At 41.1% G+C, this 16133-nt stretch overlaps 1 protein-coding gene across 1 annotated transcript; it reads left to right on the top strand.

Annotated features, from left to right (window-relative positions):
- The first annotated feature begins 1505 nt into the window (after nt 1-1505).
- LOC129329248 (ketosamine-3-kinase-like) lies at nt 1506-13807 on the top strand. Its single transcript, XM_054978721.1, has 6 exons — nt 1506-1730; nt 3809-3960; nt 5274-5365; nt 7097-7179; nt 8375-8497; nt 12034-13807. Exons 1-6 carry the CDS (start codon nt 1590-1592, stop codon nt 12370-12372), a joined length of 930 nt encoding a protein of 309 aa, XP_054834696.1. The 5' UTR covers nt 1506-1589; the 3' UTR covers nt 12373-13807.
- The last annotated feature ends 2326 nt before the right edge of the window (nt 13808-16133 follow it).

The following is a 16133-nucleotide window of genomic DNA, read 5'->3' as shown; positions in this document are numbered from 1 at the left end:
ATATGAGCCCGAAGGACGCTTCAATCCAGCAATAAACAGCTGTTAAGGATCCCTGGCCCCAAGGAGGCCCACCTGGCGTCAACCAGAGCCAGGGTCTTCTCAGTCCTGGCTCCAGCATGGTGGAATGCTCTGTCGCAAGAGACTAGGGCTCGGCCAGATGTGCTATCTTTCTGCCAGGCCTGTAAGATGGAGCTGTTCCACCAGGCCTAGGGTTGATGCTGGCTAGGGCCTCCCCGCCGGCCGAATAGAGGAAAATCTGCCCTCCCTATCAGATGTATTCTCTGCCCAGCCTCTCTGTTAAACATCTGTGGAGAGGACTGGGTGGTGGATCCCTTTTTTGAGAAGTGCTGCTACATTGTTTTAAATATTTATTTCTGGTTTAAAGTGTATATATTTTCATCATGTTTTATATTGTATGTAATCTGCCCTGAGCCTGCTATTGCGGGGAGGGCAGAATATAAATTGAATTAAATAAAAAAATAAATGATATTTAACAGTTTATTTTGGATTGTGAGTTTTGTAGAACCTAATTCTTTGTTTTGGTAAGCCATTGGAGAGCTGATGAAAAATGGGAAGATAATATTTTAATTAGATTATAATATCTCATTTTTTTAAAAATGATGTCAACAGATATATATTTGTTCTCAATCTGGTCAGACGTGTCTCCTAATGCAGTCCTTTGAAACTGACATGCAGGTCTGAAACAGATACTGAAAAAGAAGCACTGCTGTATTCTATGCTATTAAAAAGTGTTGTTATGCTAAAAAGATGCAGTCATGTAGTCCTGAAATGTATTCAGGAGAAGGGGAATTGCAGCAGATGTTTTTTGTTTTGACTTTATTCTGTGACCCTTGGAGTGGAGGAAAGGTCAACATCCACCTCCCGAGGCTTCAGCTTTTACTGCTACGGTTGAGTCCTTTGGACACAGATTCCAACCTCCAGGTGGGGTTTGGAGATCTCCTGGAATTGCAACTGATCTCCAGCCTACAGCGCTCTCTTTCCCCGGAGAAAAGAATTTCCTTCCCCATAGCTGGCAACGGAGGAAACAGCGATCAAGCGCGCCTCTGTTGAGGCCTGATCAAGCGCCATGCACGCAGCGTTTCCCCCTATGTTGTTAACTTCTGTGTTTCATGTTATTTTAGTTGTACCATTTTAATGTAAACTGATTGGAGAACGCTTGTGTTGAAAAACAATATACACATTTCATCACGAAGAAGACTGTACAAATATTACAACTGGCGGGGTTTAGCAAAATAAGAACGTTTGGCTGGAGGATCCACATAACCGTGAATAGAACTAATGGGCCTTTCCCTCCCTGCCACTGCAGCCCGGCCTTCCGCTTCCCAGAATCCCATCCCACAAGGCAAGAAGCGGCAGCGGCCACCGCTTGTTCCCGGCTGCAAACCTTCCACTCGCCGCGCCTCCTCCTCTCGGGCGCTCGACGACGTCCTTCCCTTTTCATTGGCCGAGGGGGCGGGCTTGAGACTCTGACCTGGCCAGTCACATGGCGCAGCGGAGAAGGCTTGTTTTGTTGCCCGGCTGAGAGGTCGCCGGGACCAAGCCGCTGCGCTGCGCTGCGCTCCGGAGGGATGGAGGCTGTTCTGCGGCGGGAGCTGGGCACGTCGGTGCTGCGGCCCGCCGGCCACTCGGGGGGCGGCTGCATCAGCCACGGCGAGAGCTTCCACACGGATCAAGGCCGCGTCTATGTGAAAAGCAACTCCCGCGCCGAGGTGGGTTCCAGCGTGGTAGGGGGAGGGCTGTGCAAAGTATGGTCAGGTTCCTTGAGGGCTGGATAAAGCGGGGAAAGGAAGAGGGGCGCGTGTTGGTGTGTGCGACTCTGGCAAGGCGGTAGTACGTTTATTAGACTGAGACAGGGACGGGGGGAGCTGTCGCGGTTGGATTTCTGCCTGCCATGTAGCTACTAAAGCAGGGGAGGCTTGCCAGAAAACCCCAGAAAGTGCCGGACCGTGAGCAGCTGCAGGGGCGCCCCGAGGGGGCATTTATTCACATGCCTGGTGGAGGCGAGGTATGCGTGGAGATTGGAGAATTGGGAGGCTTGTTGCCTTGGCTGCAGTTGAAGTTTGAGTGCTGTGGTTGTGATCACAGGAGTTAGATCACTATCCTTGAGATCTCAGCAGGGCTTAATTTAAGTCGGACCTCATCCAAACTGCCCTTTGTCCTTGGTGAAAAAGGTGCTTTTGGTCTCCTAAGGCATGCCTTCATATTCCTTTGCTGAGTTTGGTCAACAACAACAACTGTACTGACGGATTAGTGCTCACTCAGAGTGGTGAACAAAGTCAGTGTTATTTTTATCCCCACAATACACATGGGGAGCTGGGGGTGAGAGGAGTGGCTTACCCCAAGCCACCTGCTGAGCTCATGGCAGTAGTAGGATTAGAACCAGTAAAAGTGCTGATTCGCGGCCCAGTGGCTTAACCACTATGCATTTGGTCCATACTCATCTGATTTAATATACTTCCTTTATACCTGGCTTTCCTGTCCAATGACGACCTGAAGTGGATTACAACATTGCCCTTTCCTCTGTTTTATCCTTACAACAACCCTGCAAGGTTGGTTAGGCCGAGGGTGTGTGACTGTTCAAGGCCACTCAGCCATCTTCCAGGGCAGAATGAATATTTGAACTTGGGTCTCCCAGATCCCAGGAGACCCACTCTAACTGCTATATTACACTTGCTCATACTTATCTGGATTAGCAGAGGAAGCTACAAGGATTGTTTGTGTGATACTTCTAGGGCCTTTTGAACTCCAGAACTACTGATTTTAGAAAGAATCAGTTGACATACAGAGGAATAGTGATAAATAGGGTGCTGATAGTTGGTGTAATAAATGAATGAACTGACACAGTTGACAGTTTGCCACACAAAGGCTGCTGTTTTCTACCCTATTCTACGTTTGTCTGGATTTTCTGCTGAGAAGGCAGACTTGCACATAAAGTGGTTAAATAGATACACAGTGTTTGCAAGAACAGACATTTCTACAGCAACATTAATATGTGTTCTGTTTGGGCTTCATGTTTGGTCTCTTTCTTAGCCACTAAGGTTGTTTTTCTGTTATACATCTGGCACATTTTGAGGCTGGGATAACTTAGTAAGCAAGTTTGGTTTGCCCTTTGCCTCTGTCCATTCCAGAACCTATCTGGTATGTTAGGACCAATTCCACTGCATATACACAATAGATACATAATATGCGAGGAAGAAAAATGTGTTTTGAAAACTGCCAGGGAATTTTCAGTTGCCTATGATTCCTTTTTGAGGTAAAAATCAGACTCTCTGCACTCTCTACTTTGTATGGGAATAGGACAGACACATGAACAAGAAATGGCTGCCCCTATTACATCTAGTTTGATCTTTAGTTTCGAGTGGAGTAGAAATTTAGTCCATGGGCCAAACTAGATGTGCAAGCTTTTGGGTTCTCTAGAACTTTTCAGCAGTCCAAAGAATGTTTAAAAACCCTGAGATTTAAGATGGCTGCAGATTTCAGTAATGTTTTTCATGGAGTATCATGTCCATTTGACCTAGTGGTCCAATCGTAGCAGGATCTATGACAGTGTAGCAAAATGTGGTTGGTTATCTTTTCTAGTATATGGGCTATTGAATGTCATGTTAATAAATTTTCCTTTTCACTTGCTAGGGTTGTTATACAGTTAGCAGCATTCAGATACTGGGGAAATGGTATGTCTGTAGAATTTTTGTTATGTAGCTGTTAAAACTGTTGAGAGGGGGAGGACATGGTATGAGTGGTAAAAGAAGTTTTATGTTTTGAAGCGTTTTCTTTTTATCTCCAATAGGCTAGAAGAATGTTTGATGGAGAAATGGCAAGTTTAACAGCTATCTTACAAACCCAGACAGTGAAAGTTCCTAAACCTATAAAAGTTATTGATTTGCCAGAGGGTGGTGCTATGTTTGTGATGGAGCATTTGGACATGAGAAGTTTGAACAGGTAAGCTCTTCAGTTCTCGCTGTGATATTGTTGCCTGTCTGAAGAAAGAAATTGGTATTATTTAATACAAGTTGGGTTATATAAATATAACTGGTTTTCATTTTGTTGTAAAGTTTTAGTGGTTTAAAGCAAAGATGGACAATATATAGTCCCTTCAGTACTGGATAGAATCTAGAAAATCCTGGTTTCTATTTAGAAAGTTTAATTTCTGGTCTTTTAAAGTACTGTTGAACATCAAAGTAATCCAATTTTTCTTTTTTTCTTGCTTGGAGATGTGTACAATTCATGGTATGCAGATACTGTGATGGGATAAGGTATATCTGTAATTTCTGTTATGTAGTAGTTAGAAGCCTCTGTCAGGGAAAAAAAGTGACATGCATGGCAGAAGTCCAGAAGTCTTATATTTTGAAGTGTTTAGACGAACATTTCCCTCTACATGAAGCAAACATGTTACCACATTCTGTAAAAACAACCCAGTTCAAATGGTAATATTGATCTGAGATAGAATTGTAAAGTACTCTGGTTTTAATGAACATTCTCTGTAAATATAAATAAAACTGTATTAAGTAATCAAATCATAAATCTTGAAAAATAAAAGTTTAGTAAGACTTTGTATTTGATCTTTCTTGTTTGGCCTTTATGTATCAAGTAGATAATTTTACATATCCTTGCTTTTATCTTTAATCTTTAATTGTGTGTACTTCAGATGTATGGCTTAAATGACTGGTCAACATTTTTTTGTTAATGTGCCATAAGTCAAGTCCAATATGTAAGCAAGTGACATTTGAGTCATTTGCAGTGGCATTTTAAACAGAGTTAACACCCTTCTAAGCCAGTTGACTTCAGTGGGCTTAGAAGGGTATAACACTACTTAAGATGGCACTGCCAGCCCAGTTCTGCCTCTAGTGTACTGAGCAAGCAATCTGACAATAGCATAGTGTTGAAGAGGCAAGCAGGGACGTAGACCTGATTCCATGCCGTAGCCAGGCCCAAAGTATTTGGGTGCTCCTGTTGGTGCATGCCCATCCAACTGGTGGCATTAGTGTTGCAGGTGGGGACTAGTTTGAAGATGTTTGCCTGTGGTGGTTTTAGATTGTGGTGGTTTTAGACAGGAATAGGCACATAAAAGGCTGTCTGTCTGCTGATTATTAATACTTCTTTCAGTGTGTGTGTGTGTGTGTGTGTGTGTAACCTTTCTGACTGTGACATAAGATAATCTCCATAGAAAATCCCTATACAAACTGAATTTCCTGTGTACATTATATACTGCACATTATAGAATTACAGCTAAAAATAACGTTTTGATTTCTAAGGCATGCAGAAAAACTTGGGACACAACTAGCTGATCTTCATCTTCACAATCAAAAACTTGGGGAGAAGTTGAAGAAAGACGGAAGCACCATTGGTAAAATGTGCAGCTTTTTCTGATTTGCTAAATTCCACTAATTTAAGAGTATAACTCATAAATGTAGTTGTTAATGTTTCTGTTTTGCTCTAACACCATATCAAAACCCAGAGAATATCTACTGCGTGAGTAGAAACATAATATAGATAACAATCTTACTCATCACCTATATAGATGAAAAAAATCCACTTTTAAATGTAAAGCATTTGTATTGGATATTTCAATTTCTTATTACATGTTGGCCACAGAAATTGAATCACACCAGTCTGGGTACTCGATTACTTAGGATGAACTTTGACTTAAATAAATAATCTCCTTCCTTTAAAATGCACATTTGTTTCACCAGTATTCATTTAACACAGAATTATTATGTAGAATATGAAAATTGCTAGATTTGCCTTTTATCATTGTTTAAAAAAAAGGCAGGGAATACAATTCCAAACTATTCCTTTCCTATAGTTTCTACAGACAAGAATAATTACAGAGTGGATCCACCATGGGAACGTGTTTGTCACATATACAACATACTTCTAAGGAATATATATGTCTCATTTAAAGAAGAAACCAAATTTGCACAATGCTAATTTGCTAGCACTTTTGTCAGTAATGAAATAATTTTCCTCTTCTCAAAATCTTTTCAGTGATTTCTCCTTCCATGCCACACCAGATTTCAACATTTAAATGAACAGTGAAAGAAGACTTCCAAAAATAAAGCACCAGTCAGATAAACATGTAGTATGTTTGGAAACCCGTTCCAAAATTAAGCAGACAAGCCTCCTGAGGCAGAGAAAGGAGGGTATTTTTGATTCAGATGTATGTCTTGAGGGGAAAAGGTGGGAGAATGGAGAGCTCATCCCTCTACAACTTGCCTCTGCCTCTTTTCTTCTGGTGCATTTAGGAAGGAGTAGCTTTAAAGGGTTGTTTTTGTGGGTCAGAACAAAACAGTGGTGTCCAATAGACACCTTAAAGACTAACAACCAGGACTTTTTTCTGGGAAAAGAGGTGGTGGAACTCAGTGGTGGAACTCGGGACCGCACAATGACATCACTTTGGGTCAGCTGGAACGAGAGAGGAGTTTTTTAAAGTTTAAATGACCCTTGGTGAAAATGGACACGTGGCCGGTGGCCTCACCCCTTGATCTCCAGACAGAGGGGAGTTTAGATTGCCCTCTGTGCCGCGGTACGGAGGGCAATCTAAACTCCCCTCTGTCTGGAGATCAAGGGGCGAGGCCACCGGCCATGTGACCATTTAAAAATGGTCTTAAAAGTTCCGGAACTCCGTTCCACCGCCTTCCTGCTGAAAAAAGCCCTGCTAACAACATTTATTCCAGTATGAAGGTGCTGCTGGTTTTCTGTTTTGTTTTACTACAATAGACTAACATGGCTATTCCACTGGGATTATTTTGGTAGATCAGTTCAAGGATCAAGCAAGGGCAACTGTGTGTTTATGAAAAACGTACAAGCAGATTGTGGCGTCTCAGTCCCTTTGTTATAGCTGCTGATTTATTAAATCATGGAGGTCTGAGTGTTGTGTGTTCTGTAGGTTTTTAAAGCTTGGTGGAGCAAAGGCAGGCATGTTTGCAACTTGTACATATCCTCCTTAAATAATTGTTCTCATGGTGGTTGGAGCAACAAGCAATTATTAAGGTTTAAAATAATAGCAATATAATGGTTCGTATTTTTAGTGCAGTGTTGTATTCAAAGTAATCAATCACTCTCTATTTTTCGCAAGGTAAAGTTGAAGAACAGTCAGATGTTCAATTTGTAGAAAAGTTTGGGTTCCATGCGGTCACTTGTTGTGGTTATCTTCCACAGGTAGGTTCTGCAGGTTTGTTTCTTTATATTCATGACTCTTCTGTACTGGGAAACTTGAAGAGTAAATAAGAATCTGTAAACCACAAAATCAAAATACTGTTTTTTTTAAAAGAGAATATAAGATTTGTGCAGGAATAGTTTTAATGTTCCATTTGGGGAAACAGCACATTAATTTATATAAATGAGCCTAAAGATTCCAGGGCTGGGGTCATGGGCACCATTGGTGGTAGTAGATCCTGGTACCCAGATTTTGCCCTGCAGTGCTCAGACAGCGGGTGCTGCTGCTTCGCCAGTGAATGCTCCAGGAAACAGAGGTGCCCTTCAGTGCCTGGGCTGTTGCTAGCTGCATGGCACAGCATTCAAAGGTAGAACTGCTGGAAGCCAAAACTCAGTGCAACACTGGTAGGCTTTTCTGTAAAAGGAGTACACTGAGCAAGCTGTATGAAGCTGGCCCTTCTGACTTAATTAGATAAATTTTGGTACTGCACCATTTGCAGCAGTGTAATTTGTTGATTTTCAGAAAGAACAGTTGGAAAGGAAAGCAGCAGTTGAGGGGTGCAAGTGAATGTTTGTGTGCTTTGCAAACTGCAGTTTCGGACTCATATTGAGCCTGAGAAGAACCTGAGAGCCAGAAGAGCTCTGTTCTGTTTTATTTATTCAAGGCTTGAGATTTTTTAAAAAAACAAGAGCCTTTATATTAAAAAACAACTCTGTATAACTTTATATCTTGTAAAGTGTCTGAGTCATTCTGACAGTCTGGTCTCTGCAACACTTAGAACACTTCCAGTACTATAGAAAGTGTGAATGGATAGTTTTGTTTAAATAATACAAAATTGTGTGTTGTGTGTTGTCATGTTACATCTGGTTCATGGTGACCCTATGAATCAGTGGCCTCCAGAATGTCCTATCATTAACAGTCTTGCTCGGGTCTTACAAACTGCAGGCCATGGCATCCTTGCAGAGTTACACACTTGTAAACGCATTGTTTATTTTTATTTGTATCTTGCTTTTCTCCCCAGTAGGGACCCAAAGGGGTTTCAGTGGACTTAGAAGGGTATAGCTCTACTTAGGATTGTACTATTACTTAATTTACGGCCTGTTGTCTGCCTTTTTCCAAAGGTTCTCTTTACTTCAAGGTGCTGCTGTCCTGTAGATCTAAATCACAGTTGAAATTTTTGCTTTTCTGTTTTTGCAGGTGAATGACTGGCAACAGGACTGGGTGACTTTCTTTGCCAGACAGCGAATCCAGCCTCAAATGGACATGATTGAAAAGAATTCAGGAGATAGGGAGGCAAGAGAGCTTTGGGCACAGCTACAGGTATTGGTTTTCCAAGGGAGTTTTTGAGGGCACTCTCATATTTTTTAAAAAATGCTGTTTATTTTCACACCAATATAGAGTTGCTATTTGGTTCAGCACAAAGCTCTCACCAAATTAACTTTCGTGGCTGGTAGAAAGGAAGCCAGTCCAGCAAGGTTAATAATAATTAGAGAAATCGACAAGCTGTTCAGTTTTAAGCTTCTTTTGATCGTAATAGGAATTTAGAGGTTGGAAATTAATAGGGATTTTACAGCTGCCGTGTCTTGGCATATTTGCCCTACACCTTTAAACTGCTTTAGTTACTCCATTTCCTTAGGAAACCCCTGGAACTCTTTGGCTGTGGGTAAGGGCTAGAGATCTCTAATGAAAATTCTTAGTTTTGCTGAACTAAACAAATGTTTTATAGTGTATTTCTTTTTTCAGAACTCCCCCCGCCCCCCACCCAAATGTTGATTTGGTAGCAGGACATCCACCAGTTGTTTCCATTGCATTCTAAGATTATGCAATTGATATTTTAGGATAGGGATGGCCAGCTTCTGAATTTTCGGTGGCTGCTGTATTCTTCAAAAGCCATAAATGTATTTTGCTATGCAACCCAACAGTCTCACGGGGGATCGAGAAGGTTAGCCACTTTAGTGCAATCTTGAGCAGAGCCATGGACTTCGAAGCCTGGCAATGTCAATGGCTTTACAACTGCTCTGCTAGTGACAGAAAGGTGGGTATAAAATCCTCTGTGCCCTCTTTCTGTTCTTCTCTTGATTGGCCTTGCCAGATCTCCACCCCAGAAATAACTACCCCCATTTCTCTGCTAAATGGCTTCCATATGCACATCCTGTAAAAGTGTCCTATCTCATGAGATTTCTGGGCTGAGATCTTTGACAGTGATCATATTCTGCTGCTGCTTTGTGTCAGTGGTAGGGCAGGGTCTTCCCCATGGTCAGTTGGCTGCAGTCCTTATGTCTTATTTATTTTTTATTTATGTCATTTATAGTCTGCCTTTCTCACTGAGGCTCAAGGCATATTACATAGTGTGAGCCAATACAATCAATATCAAGACATTTGAACACGCATGTAATGGGTATATACATGCAGGTTGCAAGATTTAAGCAGAAAGAAAGAATGAAAAGAAAGGTTTACAGGTATAATAGTGTTGAGACAGAGCATAGGCAGATTCCATGATGGATATATTAAGCAATGTTGGAACTACCCCGCAGGATCATACATATTGTAATAGTAGTGTAGTCTATGGTCCCTCACTGTTTACAGCAACTGTAGTGAAGTCTGTGGTCCCTTGTTATCTCTTTACTGATGAGTTTCCTATCCCTTTATGGTGTATCTCTTGAGACCACATGTAGTACAACCCTCTCATCTGAGCAAAAAGCCCTCTTGAACAATTCGTTTTTGCATCATTTATGGAAGGCTGGGCAGGGAGCTTTCCTAACCCCCTCAGGTAGACCATTCCATAAAGTGGGGGCCACCACAGAGAATGCCCATATATGAGGCACTGCTGATTTTGCCTGTATGAAAGGTGCCACCTGTAAAAGAACCTGTTCAGATGAGCAAGGTTGCTGTGGTGGAATATAGGGAGAGAGGTGGTCCCATACTTATGATGGACGAAGGCCATAGAGAGCTTTATAGGTGATGACCAATGCCTTGAATTGAGCTTGGTAACTGATAGGAAGCCAATAGAATGACTGTAGAATGGGAGTAATATTCATGTTTTTCCTAGCTCCTGGTAATAGCCAACTGCAGCATTCTGCACCAACTGGAGGCTCCGAATTAACTTAGAGAGGAGACCAATGTACAATGCATTGCAGTAGTCAAGTCTTGATGTTACCATGGCAAGGATCCAGGTGGTCAGATGGGCCATGTTGAGGTAGGGGACCATCTTCCAGGCTAGGCTGAGTTTGGGGAAAGCATTTTTTGCAGACACCTTAATTTGCTTTTCTATCAGTAGTGCTGGATTCAGCATTACCCCTAGACTCTTGACTGAGTCTGTAAGGATCCGACAAATTCCATCAAAAGTGGGAAACATGATGACCTTCAAGATCTCTGCCTTCCCAACCAGCAACACTTCCATCTTGTCTGTGTTCAGTTTCAGTTTGTTTGCTTTCAGCCATTTGATCACAGCCATCAAACAGTGACCTAAGATCTCTGCTCCATCCCATGGTGATTTGGATATTGAGATACAGAGCTGGGTGTTACCTGCATATTGATGGCATTCAGTTCTCTAGCTATGAATGAGCTCTTCTAAAGGCTTTACATAGAGGTTGAACAACATGGGGGATAAGATTGTGGAACTTCGCAAGATCATTTCCATTCTGCAGCTACCCTTTGAGTTTATTCCAAGAGAAACTATTTAAACCAATGTGAGGCACATCCTTTGATACTTGATTCAGCCTCCAGGCGCCTCAACAAGATGGTATGGTCTACTATATCAAAGGCAGCAGATAGGTCCCGGAGGATCAACAAAGAAGCATGGCCTTTGTCTATGTTCAGGCGGAGATCATCAACTAATGCCACCAGAGCAGTCTCTGTCCCATACTCAGCCTGAATCCCAGCTGAAATGGGTCAAAAGCACCAGATTTATCCAAGAAGACCTGAAGTTGGTCAGCTACCACTCTTTCAATCACTTTGTCAGGAAAGGGCAGATTGGAGATAGAGTGATAACTGGCCATGTCGTTTTTGTTTAGGGATGGTTTTTTAAGTAGCGGGTAGGTAACTGCCTATTAGAGAGATCAAGGGAAGATGCCCTGAGTTAGTGATTGATTTATATCAATCATTTATATGGCTCATTTATATGGTCTTTACATGATTTTAGCAGCCAAGATGGGCAAGGGTACAGTGTACAAGTTGTGGCTTTCACAGATGTCAGGATCCTGTATCCATGTTGTAACTTGTTTAAATTGGCCCATATGTGAACCAGGGGGTGTCTTGATCTGTTTATCTGCATAATCCATCATGGGTCCAGCTGTTGTGCTGGTGATGTGACCTTGAATATTAGAAGGTTTCTACTTATGGGATTTAGGGAATGCTTTCTTTTCTATTTTGCATTGTAATTAAGAATGTTTTCCAATTGGAACCTGATAAAATGGGTAACTGAGTGCATTAATTATAATTAAAAGCCAGAACTCTCTTCACTTCAGTTGGGCAAGAAATTGAAACTTTGTTATTATGTGTCATGTGAGAAGAAATGTGGAATTAAAATATTTCTTCGCTTATTAGACTCAACGTAGAACTGTAGTTTTGGCTTGTTGGTTTTACAGAAATAAAATTGTTGGTCAAACAGTTTTAGTTTAAGTGGTAACAAGGTACTTGCAAAGACAGTTAATTAATTTTTGAGTTTGAGGAGGCTTTTGTATGTATCCTTGTGTGTGACGTATAACCCAGTCCTATGCAGTTCGGTCTGGCTGCGCCCATAACTTACACTATCTCTGCCATGGATTTGGATCATTAGACATCAACTGCCTAAAATCAGTTATAGTCCCTTTTTGCCCTTTCAAATGAACTGTAGTAACTCTTGCTTTCTTTTTCAGCTGAAGATACCCAGTTTGTTTGGTGATATGGAGATAATTCCTGCTCTTTTACATGGGGACCTGTGGGGAGGAAATGTAGCGGAGGATGATTCAGGCCCTATTATCTTTGATCCTGCATCTTTCTACGGTCACTCTGAGTATGAGTTAGCAATTGCTGGGATGTTCGGTGGCTTTAGTGGTTCTTTTTATTCTGCCTACCACAATAAAATCCCCAAAGCCCCAGGTTTTGAGAAACGGCTCAAGTTATACCAACTATTCCACTACATGAACCACTGGAATCACTTTGGAGGAGGGTACCGAGGCTCCTCTATAAATATAATGAGAAACCTGGTGAAGTGACTTTCTGCAGTAACATTTTATTCTGTTGTTTCAGCTGCACTGATATATATGTGTTACAATAGATGCTGACCTTGCACCCTTTTTCCACAGCTAAAGTTCCTTTCTGTGCCTCAGGTTTAGAGTAGCATCATTGCAGTTTATATAAGAACTGAGGTAACCAGATTCATATGGAAACAGGCAGTTGAGTGTTGCTGAAAACCTTTCGGTATGCTAGACTGGAGAAAATCTCTTGTGCAAATAGTTTGGAATAATTGTTGCTACTCAAAACAACTCCTAAAATTAAGCAGCAAAAATCCTGGGACTTAGTTCAGGCCACATATTGCTAGTTGTTTCCAAGGAGAATCATTCACAAGGAATTGACTGTCTCACTGAATGGAAAGATGCCTTTTCCTTCATAATGATACAAATGGTTGACATTTTTGGGATTAATCTTGTAATTATTCTTGACTGGATTACTCTGTCTTGCACTTCAGTAACAGACACCAAAGGAATGTAGTAGTCCCATCTTGTTTAATTAGAAAAATATTCCAATAGGATTTATTCCTGAGTACAGAATTGTAGCATAAGTTCTCAGCAAATATTCTAAGTAAGGCTGTAGAATTTCACTCCAGCAGTGGGGTTAGGTCCAGAATCACTTGTACATAACACAGTTTGGTTACTAGGCCAGTGCATTTATATTAATGGCTGCAAGCAACAGAAATGTGTGAGGAAATGTTACAAAGAGAAGAAGGTTTCAGAGTCTAATCAAAAGAGTAACTGATCCATTCAGAGTAGGCAAGGACCATTTTCAACTGTTGATAGGCAAGGTGAGATTAAACATAACATCTCATATAAGAAAGTGCAGGATGAAATTTGATAAGGAGATCCAGTTATAGGAGTATAGCTGAACTGATTAACATCTGTATGACGTTGGGGAAAGGCAAGGTATTAGCATTTATAGCGAATGAGAAATCTGGCTTTGGATTTCTGGGACTAGATTGTAATAACATATCTGGGGGGAAAAGTGTACTAAAAAGCTTTACTATAAATATTATCTGAACATATTTAAGATGATACGTTTGAGACATGCGACAAGAGGAGCAATTTTGTTCTTTCAGATACTGGTTTCGGTGATACTTCATCCCCAAATCACTAGGTAGGTGAAGAGACATGATTCCTGGAATGCATGCTTATGTTGAATTCAGAATGCTTTCCACTGGTTTAATTTAATGTTACACTACAGCATTTTCTGAAAGTTCTGAATGTTGACAGTATGAATTGCAAACTAATTTATAAACAGAGTGAGTTACAAACTAACTTAGAAACTTCAGCAGTGTTTTTGCTTTTTTTTCCTGTCCTAATTTCAGTAGTAGTAGCACTGGCTGTTAATTGTGGATTTGACAAAATGCTCAGCTCATGACAGTAGTTCAGTCTTTTCCTGCTGTTTAAATAAAGCCTTTCCTTCTTAAGCAGTTTTACTTTCTTTACCTGATTATATGTATTTATGTATTTAATTTATAGCCTGCCTTTCTCACTGAGACTCTAGGTGGATTGCAATTACAAAAACAGTGCAATTAGACAGCATAAAACATCAACTAAACAATGAAATATTATTTATTTACATTATTTATAGTCTGCCTTTCTTATTGAGACTCAAGGAAGATTACACAGTGTAAGTCAACATGATCAGTGGCTGGGACAAGCAATACAATCATGGAACGGATTGTAGAAATTTGAAAGCAAGTAGAAATACAGTACAGAGCTGAAACGATACTAAAACATGACATATTAAATGACACAAACTACCCAGTAGCAGCATACTTACATCAGGAGACAGTACACGGTAATATAGTATGCAGTCTCCTATCCCTTTACCAAAGTGACTCTCTGAACCATTTCTATACAGCATATTGCTATTACCTGTGTAAAAAAGCCCTCCTGAATAATACAGTTTTGCAAGTTTGCAGAAAGACAGAAGAGCAGGAGCTTTAATGATCTCTTCCAGGTAGACCGTTTCATAAGGTGGGAGCCACGACAAAGAATGCACGTGTATGGGCAGCTCTTGATTTTACCCATTTGCAGGGTAGCACCTGCAGAAGGTTTTGTTCAGATAAGCAAAGCTGCCATGGCAGAGCATAGGGAAAGAGGCAGTCTCATAAATGTGAAGGACCAAGACCATGAAGGACTGTGTATGTAATAACCTTGAACCGAGCCTGGTAACTGACAGGTAAACAATGGAGTGACTGCAGAAGGGGAGTAATATGCATGCTTCATCTTGCTCCTGATAATAATTGAGCTGTGGTGTTCTGTACCAACTAGAGTCTCTTGAGTTGACTTTGAGAGGAGACTGCATGAACCAGCAACCACACCTCCCAGTTCTGAGTGCTCACCACAGCCACTCCAGAAACCAGGCAGGCAGAATGCAGTTTTGAGTTATTTCTGAAACTGGAAGCTCTCCCTTTTTCAAAGGCAACACTTCCCAATCTCTGGTCCATTTCTGGGGTGTACCCACACAAGAAATGAATTCCAGACTTCAGCTTAATAAAAGATGTTTGATAATTAAGAGGTGTTTCCACAAAACATGAAACACACTATTCAGGCAACAAGCATTAAAACAAGGAATCTTTACTGTTGCTAAATACTAAAGCCTGTCTAACTAAACTTAAAAAGTACCTAGCTAAGCATCTTTAATAGTTTCCATAGTTGCATATCTCACCCATCCATCACAAAGTGAGCCATTTCTCTCAAACTTGGTCAATTCAGCGTAAGAACATGCTAAGGGCGATAAAACGTTCAGCTTCCAACTTCCATTTCTGCTGAGAGAGTGAATTGAGGAGCCTTCTTTTCGGGCCTCTGTGAATAACACAGGAACCAATCAGGGCTAAGCCATTAATTGACATTACAGCTGAGTGAAAACTAGGGAGTTGACCACAGAGCCCTCCTGAGAAGTCTCTTCAAGGTTTGAATTTTTAGGGAACTTAAAAATTGTTCTACAAGTGTTCCCAATCAGCTCTGGCAAACATTCCCGTACTAGGCCTCAAATCCTACAACGCTTGCAACCTGACCCTAACTTCAGCCGTTTTCTTCTAAAGACCGAGTCTCATGTTAGAAACTTCCATACAGAGGCATATGTAGAGTGCATTACAGTAGTTTAATCTCTTATGTTACCATGGTTTGGATCCAGGTCACTAGCTTCCTGTTACAAGGTAAAGGACCATCTTCTGGGCTAGGCTGTAGAAGGCATTTTTTTGCTGATGTGTTAATTTTCTAGCAGTAGCACTGGATCCAGTATAACCCCCAGGCTCTTGACTGAGTCTGCAAGAGTAAGCTGAACCTCATCAAAAGTGGAGAGCACAATGTCCTTCAGTACCTCTGCTTTCCCAGCCAGCATCACTTCCATCTTGTCTGCATTTACAAAATTAGAGAAAAACGCAAACAAGAAAGTATGACATACTATGCAACAGTATAAATAATGGCTTACAAAAACAAGATAATATATTAAGATAATAAATACAACAATAAGTGCAATCCCGTTCCCTTTATAAAGGCACCGTCCTAAACCATGCCATTCAAATATCACCCTATTTCCTTTATAAAAATGTCCTCTTGAACATTTCTCTTATAAAAAAAATGATAGCATGGGGGAACCTTTCTGACATTTAATACATGAAGCTGCTTTATACTGAATCTGACTACTGGTCCATCAAGGTCAGGATTGTAAACTCTGGCAGTGGTTGTCCAAGGCAGAGGTTCTTTCTTATCACCTACTTCCTGGTCTTCCT

This window comes from Eublepharis macularius, chromosome 4, assembly GCF_028583425.1.
Source record: "Eublepharis macularius isolate TG4126 chromosome 4, MPM_Emac_v1.0, whole genome shotgun sequence".
Taxonomy (NCBI): domain Eukaryota; kingdom Metazoa; phylum Chordata; class Lepidosauria; order Squamata; family Eublepharidae; genus Eublepharis; species Eublepharis macularius.
The sequence above is the reverse complement of the archived record's forward strand: the minus strand, read 5'-3'. Positions and strand labels throughout refer to the sequence as shown.